General features: G+C 46.7%; 2 protein-coding genes across 2 annotated transcripts in view; one reads left to right on the top strand and one right to left on the bottom strand.

The window, feature by feature from the left end:
* Window positions 1-245: 245 nt before the first annotated feature.
* On the bottom strand, window positions 246-5,409 carry stx4 (syntaxin 4). The gene is made up of 10 exons (XM_053414265.1): window positions 5,199-5,409; window positions 4,029-4,133; window positions 3,469-3,568; window positions 3,236-3,310; window positions 3,085-3,155; window positions 2,814-2,922; window positions 2,598-2,671; window positions 2,103-2,240; window positions 1,749-1,859; window positions 246-1,423 (listed from the first exon to the last, which is right to left on the bottom strand). The coding sequence occupies exons 1-10, from the start codon at window positions 5,226-5,228 to the stop codon at window positions 1,343-1,345; spliced, it is 894 nt and encodes a 297-aa protein (XP_053270240.1). The 5' UTR covers window positions 5,229-5,409; the 3' UTR covers window positions 246-1,342.
* A 908-nt stretch (window positions 5,410-6,317) lies between these two features.
* LOC128427367 (rho GTPase-activating protein 44-like) overlaps window positions 6,318-7,609 on the top strand; it is a 44,225-nt gene continuing 42,933 nt past the window's right edge. The window contains 1 exon segment of the mRNA XM_053414471.1: window positions 6,318-6,519. Within this exon segment, the coding sequence (XP_053270446.1) occupies window positions 6,467-6,519 (53 nt within the window). The 5' untranslated portion in view covers window positions 6,318-6,466.

Below are 7,609 nucleotides of genomic sequence, written 5' to 3'. Positions count from 1 at the left end.
CAAAGATTTGAGATTTCTCACATTGTTTGTCCTTCAACCATCAAAATACAATCCAGTCATCTTTGTATCTAAGTCGACATTTGTACCAAACTTAAAGAAATTCCTTCTTCTTGTTCAGATATTATATTGTTCATAAAGAGACAAACTTTAAAACCTGAACACGGAGCCTCCAGCCACTGGGTGTCGCCGGTGAGCAGGAATAAAGCTGAGAAGGTTACACATGATTAAAGATACAAGACACTGAATAATAGAACATATTTTATTTTAAAAACAATCTATATTAAAATAAGGATGTGATGTGTGTCACAGTAGCAGAGTCGCTGCTGTTCTCTGGCTCCAGAGGAGACATGAGGACCGAGCGTCCGAAGACAGTTTCGGTCTTTTTCTCGTTCCTGATTGGTCGCGTCGTGCCGCCGCTCTCGTCACTTCTCCTGAAGGATCATGGGAGATGCGGCACAAAGTGACAAACCTGAAGCAAAGTAAAGTCTGATGATATAGAGGGTTCTCTCCCCGGCTCCGTCCCTTCTTCACAATGTTAGTGCACAACATCACATTCTCAGCTGGACATAAAGGAGAAGGCACAGTTTTGGAAAGAAAAATAAAAACAACTGAACTTCTCAAGTAGCAGCCGACGTTTAAATCATAAATACAAACTGGTCGAGTAAAAGGGGGCGTGGGCCTGAGACGCCTCGAGGGAGATGAAAGGGGCCGTTATCTCATAATTAAAAGAATTCTGCATTTACACTCCTCACATGTTGGCAGTTTGAAACACTGTTCAAGTTTTAAAAAAATCATCTGCATAAAGTTTGACTTAAATCCTCCACTAAATTATTATGTACAATTATATTAGGCTATAAACCAAAAGAAGCTTTACTCTATTAAAACAGAATTATTTTTTTTACACCTCCAATTCTTCCTCCAAATAAGAAACGTAACAAGAATCAATCGCACATTTTTCCTGAGTACAGTTCGTTCAGCGCCAGTGTCAGGTTCAATACTGCAGCCGTGCCTCAAGGACACGTTCCTCTTTTTATTTAATGTCGGAGCGGAAGTGGCTCTGACCTCAAAGTTCAAAATCTGTCCTGGTGTCTGCGTCGCCGTGGTCCAGGGGCGGCGGGGGGGGGGGGGCCGATGGGAAGACAGGAAGGTTAGAGGAAGACGAGGTTTAAATGAGGGAGAGGATAAAACAAAAAGAAAGAACAATGACAGAGAAAAATCCACTGTTCAAACGATCCTGTTCATCCTGTGAGCCGGTGTATTTACATGGGGGGGGTGGGTGGGGGGGGGTTGTGAACCAATAATGTGCTTCTGCCAAACGATCTTCGACCCCCGCTGCCGAGGGTTAGGTGCCGAAGGCGCTGACCAGCGTGATGACTAAGATGAGGACGAGGATGGCCAGACAGATGGCGATCCACAGCTTCTTCTGCGGAGGACAAGAGACAAAGAGATCAGACGCCAGGCAGCGGGAACAAAGATGGACGACACAGAAACCACCTTTTGTTCTTTAACTTTTAAATCTTCCATTCACTAACATGGAGGTGGTAGGTTTATGACCTAAACTGCAGCCAGCCACCAGGGGGCGATCAAGACGCACTGACTAAACTATTGGGAGCAGTCATGTCGTCAATCTTTATTTACAGTTTATAAAAAACAAATCCTGCAGCATTATGACAAACACTGGGAGGAGGACTGGACCAGTACAGTTTGTTTTTACCAGTAGGTTGAAGTGTGAGTGGAACCCGTCGTACCTTTCGTGCTTTCTGCTGATACGTGACGGCTTTCTCCGTGTTCTCCTTCGCCTTCGCCACATAGTTGGTGGACTGGTTGATGTTGTTTTCCACCCGGTTCACCATCTCTCCCTGAAGAAGGAAAACAAACCGGATCAGACGCCTGAACGAGTCCGAAGAAGCTTTTCAGACGGGAACTCCAGAAACTTTGTGTCTGGAGTTTGAGTTTCACGTGTGAAGCAGCAGATCGTCAGGTTCAGATGAGATGTTTGAGTTCTTCCATGTGTTAGAATCCACATTTTCCTGCTGGTTTCTCACATGGACTCACTCATTCCATGTAAAACAGCGTGAAAGACTTTCTCCTCCTGGCGTTACCTGGGCCTCCACCTCCATGGCGAGGTACTGGAACATGTCGTGCAGGTCTCGGATGCTCCTCTCCAGCTTCAGGATCTCGTCGTGCCGTGACTCGATGTCGTTCAGCGCCTGCTTCGTAGCTTTAGCATCGATCAGGATCTGTACGCGGCCACAGGGCAGATATCCGTTAGCTGTCAGCAGGTCTCAGGTTTTCATCTACCACAGAAGCCTCCTGCTCGTTTCACAGCTCGAGCTGCTGGGACACTAGGGACACGTCTACAGGCTGCACAGGGTTTGACTTCTCATGCTTACCACATGTCAACGGGACGTCCAGTTTGATCAACTAGAGAAGCTACAACAGAGCAAATCGTTTCACACACGTCATTTAGAGACACTGGACGCAGTCGACAGGCAAACTGTGAATGTGTGTTTCTCTGGAGGAGGACATCTGGGACGTCCAGGCAGACAGACACAAGGCTGTCGTCCTTTTTGCCTTTAAAAGTCACATGTACTCACGTTTTGAGTGAAAACATCCGTCTGTCCACTCTCCAGCATGACCTCCAGCTCCGTGTCCGACACGTCGTTCCCGGCTGCAGAGGGAAACAAACCAGGGCGGAGGTTTTAATTAAATGTGACAGGACGGGGATAGAAATCAAATCACAGCCCGACAGGAAACAAGAGGAAGTGACAGAGAAAGAAAAGAGAGAGTTGAGAGGACGGCTGTGCTCTCACTGATTCTCAGCTGCCTCTGTATCCGCTCCACGTTGCGGTCCCGGTACTGGGCCTGGATGGTGTTACAGTGTCCCATCAGGTCCACGAACTCTTTACACAGGACGCCGTGCTGGAAGGAGAAGGAAACGCTTTAGCTATTTGAATCCTCTGTCCAGGAATACAACAGCTGAGAATCTTTATTTCTGATATTTTAAGATGTGATGAGATGACACATTATTTAAGTTATATCCTTAAGAAGCCACTAAGACTCAAAAGGCTGTTAAAGCTTCACCTGTGTTCGCTGCATCCGAACGTTTATGGGAACATATTTCCCATCCTCCTCTGACTTCTTGGACTCGATGCCTGTGGAGACATGATGGAATCTGGAGTGAAGGAAACAGAAAACCTCACACTGGGTTCACGTCCCGCTCAGCGATACTCACTCTTCAGTCTTTTTGTGATCTGAGTCGCCAGCGTTTTGATTTCGTCTCGAAGAGTCTGCAGCTCTTTCTTCATACCTGAACCAGGAGACATCAGGAGATTCAGTAACGTGGACTCACTCAGAAATTCTGTAGAAGTTCTGCTTTGTTCAAGTCGCTCTATTCCTCCGACAGATCAATATCTTTGATCCAGAGTCAAACCTCAACCGGCTGAAGCTAGGATTGAAAAGACTCACTCTCCACGGGCAGCGCTTCCCCGAGCACCGTCTTCTGTTTGTTCTCCAGCTCCAGCACCTTCTCCCGGAGGCTCTGCAGCCCCTCATGGATTTCTTGCACCTACACATTGAGAAGCGAGTTAGAAGAGTTGGATTCATAAATCTTACTTTTAGTTTTTGGGTTAATTAACCCACAAACATTAAAATAATGTAGATTTTTTTTGACAAACAATCATTTAGAACTTATTTGCTTGAACTCATCTGAACATAGTGTCGCCTTTTATCATCAACACAGATTAACAGACTCTGTGTTGACTAAACTGAATTGAGCCGAAAGCCGCAGATCAGACGAGACTGTGGTCATGTGACCTTTTCCTCGACTGCACCTCCTCCCTGTCACACTGAAGGAATTCAGCTTCACCTTATAAAATAAACTGTTTATAAGAGCACACGACTTTGATTTGAAACAGCGACATGTTGGAAAAAGGACAAGACGAAGTAACCAGTAACCAGTAAGATGTAACCAGTAACCAGTACCCCTGTGGGACCTGTGAGTGAACTGTGGTGTTCAGAGACGTCACCTTCTTGAAGAAGGCCTCGCTGTCCTTCTCCTCTTTGGCTGAAGAGGTTCCAGGTTTGATCATCAGAGCTCGGTCCTCGTTTTCTCCCTCCGAGTCCTCGGCCTTCTGCAAGAACAACATCCAAGAGGAGAACGAGTCAGAGCTTCACCACAACAACGTGTCTGCTTCGGATTCAACAGATCATAGATTTGAGATCCATGACCCTGCTTGTGTCCAATGGACATCAGTCCAGATCCAAACCCACTGATTATCAGGGATGTTAGAAAGTTGACTGTTTGAGACACTGCTTCACATTTGTAAATAATAATACAAATTTATCTAAACATGGTGCTAAACAAAATACATGAGAATAGAACAAAACAAGCAAAAACTAAATTAGGAAAGATTATAAACATGCATCTTATCTTTTAAAGGCTTAAATTGAAATATTTGAACCAGACTTTCAGAGAAGCTGAAGCTGGACCTCATCGGAACCGGTCTAGATATAAACCTACAACACCTGACCTGGTTGATCTGGACTAAGTTGTCTCAGATAAGTTTAAACCAGTAAAAGTTTGGTTGTGGTTTTATGAACTCTTCTTCCTGTTTATTAAATCCCAGCTGGATGATTCCTCAGCTTCATCCAGACATGAACACAGATCCTCAGACTCATGATGTGGACGAGTTCAGGTTTACACGCGTTAAATACTTTGAAGTCTTCTTCCTGTTTATTAAATCAAAACTGAAACCTGAATGCACCTGAACGTGATCACACTCAAACTCCACTTTACGTTAACGTGACGGATCAGCAGCAGATCAACAGGGAAAGTGTGACGTGTGAAGAAGACACGGTTTCCTGTAAACTGTCTCTTATCTTAAATAGTCCACAGCCGGTGTGTGGGAACAGCCCGGACACACCGGGAGCAGCCCTGCCCTTCCCCGGCCTGGCTCATCGGTCCCTGGGCAGCGGAAGCTGGGACCAACCGGCCCCTGAACCTCACGTTCAGACGCTAACAACCCGCCGAACGGGGACGTTTTAATCCCGGGATGTGATCCACGCTGTCAGGGGGACATGTCGAGGGGGTGTGGGGGCAGACAGTAAAGGTAAAGACCGGAACTCGACTCCAGGAGCGAACATGTTAGCAGGCTAATGCTAGCTGCTAGCCGCTAGCCGTGAACTTCCACACTCACGTTTCCTAACTCTTTGGTCCGGTCCCGCATTGTGTCAACAGTGCAGCCCGAGGAGCGGCCGAGTCTTCAGCGGAGAAACGTGAGAGAACTCGGGGAAACGAAGAGAAACGAGCTGGAAACGACAGTGAAACTTCGCTGTGATGAGTTTCAACAAGTAACCTCCATTAGCAACACTTCTTCTTCTTCTTCTTCTTCCTCTTCTTCTCCAGCCGCCCTTCAAAACACCGGCTCTGACTCACTACTGCCACCTGCGACCGACCTGTGTAACTGCAGCTACTCATTGTATTCTTTACAAATAAATACAATTTAAAATTCACTTATTACACAAAACACTGCTTGAGTTTCAGGGGTAAACAGTGACCGATTCTTCAGATGTAAATAAACAACACAAGCTTTCAACTGTTTTCACTTGTTATTTATTTTCAGCTTATTATCAGTAAGCTTCTCTCTCTCTGACACTGGAGGACGACATTTGCTCACACAGCTCGTTCTTATGAATATTAGACACTTATATTTCCTTTTTCTGCAAACTACAAATAAACCCTTTTGGTGAATGATTATTAAAGCTGACATTTCACCTTATTTCACCTGCAGAGCATTAAATGCATCACAGAGAGTTTTGTGCTTCTGATATTTTATTAAAATATATATGGATACAAAAATATACTGTTTTGGATTTCAGTGCTTCTTATATTTTAGATGAATATTTACGCCACATACTTTTTTGGAAATTGGTGCATCTGATATTTAACTTGAGATATATATCGTATATTTTAAAAGTCATGCATCTTTGTATTTTAACATGCTTATGATATCGTGAAGATTAGTGGTATTGTAGTGCTTCTGGTATTTCATTTCAATATTTATATTTAGATAATGTATATTTAAGCTAAAATACATGTATTCATGTTCCCTGAGTGAAACTGTGAATCTCAAAAGTGATCATGAAAAACCAGAATCCTGTAATTCGATGTAAACGCTGTGGTTTAGTGTGAACTACATTTCCCATGATGCACCGGCGGGTCGTGTCTCCAGCTGTCAGCCCTGGTTCCTCCAGCATCATCTCCGGAGCGGCGGACACACACTCACCGTCCTCCGCAGCGACATGACGGCGGATTAACTCACCGACCGCCGCGGTGCACGGAGCGGATGTTGGACGCCTGAAGCCCCGCGTGTGTCACGGACCAGCGCCGGAGATCCGACCGTATTCACCGGGGAAGAAATGTGGAGAGACTCTACCGCTCGGTGCTGACGCAGAAAAACACAAGATGAAGAAGCAGTTCAACCGGATGAGACAGCTCGCCAACCAGAGCGTGGGCAGGTAAGAGCCGGGACATGCAGCGCACACAGCCGGGGAGCAGCGGCCCCTGCTCCGGCCCGGGCTCCGGCTGGGAGCCCGGGCCAGAGCCGGAGCCGGGAGCAGTGGCTCTCACTCGGCTGCAGCCTCCAGCCTCCAGCCCCTCGGCTGCTGGATGAGCAGATCCACGGTCAGTGTGGGTCACAACTGCAGAGGGTGATGGAGCTGGAGGAGGAGGAGTGAGGAGGAGCAGGGAGAAAGATGTCTGATGAGGAGGAGCAGGGAGTAACATTGATGATGAGAAAGATGGCTGATGAGGAGGAGGAGCAGTGAGGAGGAGCAGTGAGGAGGAGCAGGGAGAAACACTGATGAGGAGGAGTAGGAGGACCAGGGAGAAACATTGATGATGAGGAGGAGCAGGGAGAAACATGTCTGATGAGGAGGAGTGAGGAGGAGCAGGGAGTAACACTGATGATGAGGGGGAGGAGGAGGAGCAGGGAGAAACATTGATGATATGGAGGAGTAGGGAGAAATACTGATGAGGAGGAGGAGCAGGGAGAAACATTGATGATGAGGAGGAGCAGAGATAAACATGGCTGATGAGGAGGAGGAGCAGTGCGGATGAGGAGGTAGAAACATTTTTGATGAGGAGGAGCAGTGAGGAGGAGCAGGGACAAACACTGATGATGAGGAGGAGCAGGGAGTTACATGTCTGATGATGAGAAACAGTGAGGAGGAGCAGGGAAAAACATTGATGATGATGAGGGGGAGCAGGGAGAAACATGTCTTATGAGGAGGAGGAGGAGCAGGGAGAAGATGATGAGGAGCAGGGAGAAACGTGTGTGATGAGGACGAGGAGCAGGGAGTAATATTTCTTATCAGGAGGAGGAGGAGCAGGGAGAAGATGATGATGAGGAGCAGGGAGAAACGTGTGTGATGAGGAGGAGGAGCCGGGAGAAGATGATGATGAGGAGCAGGGAAAAGAGTAAGAGGAGGAGAAGGGAGAAGATGTTGATGAGGAGCAGGGAGAAACATGTGTGATAAGGATGAGGAGCAGGGAGACATATGTCTTATTAAGAAGAGGAGCAGGGAGAAACATGTCTTATTAAGAGGA

Source organism: Pleuronectes platessa, chromosome 21 (assembly GCF_947347685.1).
Source record: "Pleuronectes platessa chromosome 21, fPlePla1.1, whole genome shotgun sequence".
In the NCBI taxonomy this organism is placed as follows: Eukaryota; Metazoa; Chordata; class Actinopteri; order Pleuronectiformes; family Pleuronectidae; genus Pleuronectes; species Pleuronectes platessa.
Note: the sequence above shows the minus strand (reverse complement) of the source record. Positions and strands in the feature narration are given on the sequence as shown.

What these genes read in the sequence shown, in the direction of transcription:
- stx4 (XM_053414265.1), bottom strand. Translation starts at nt 5,228, where the DNA reads ATGCGGGACCGGACCAAAGAGTTAGGAAAC. An exon ending in ACAGAGGCAGCTGAGAATCA is followed by an intron (nt 2,672 to 2,813) that starts GTGAGAGCACAG and finishes TTCCCTCTGCAG; the next exon opens with CCGGGAACGACGTGTCGGAC. An exon ending in CGGATGTTTTCACTCAAAAC is followed by an intron (nt 2,241 to 2,597) that starts GTGAGTACATGT and finishes GGCCGCGTACAG; the next exon opens with ATCCTGATCGATGCTAAAGC.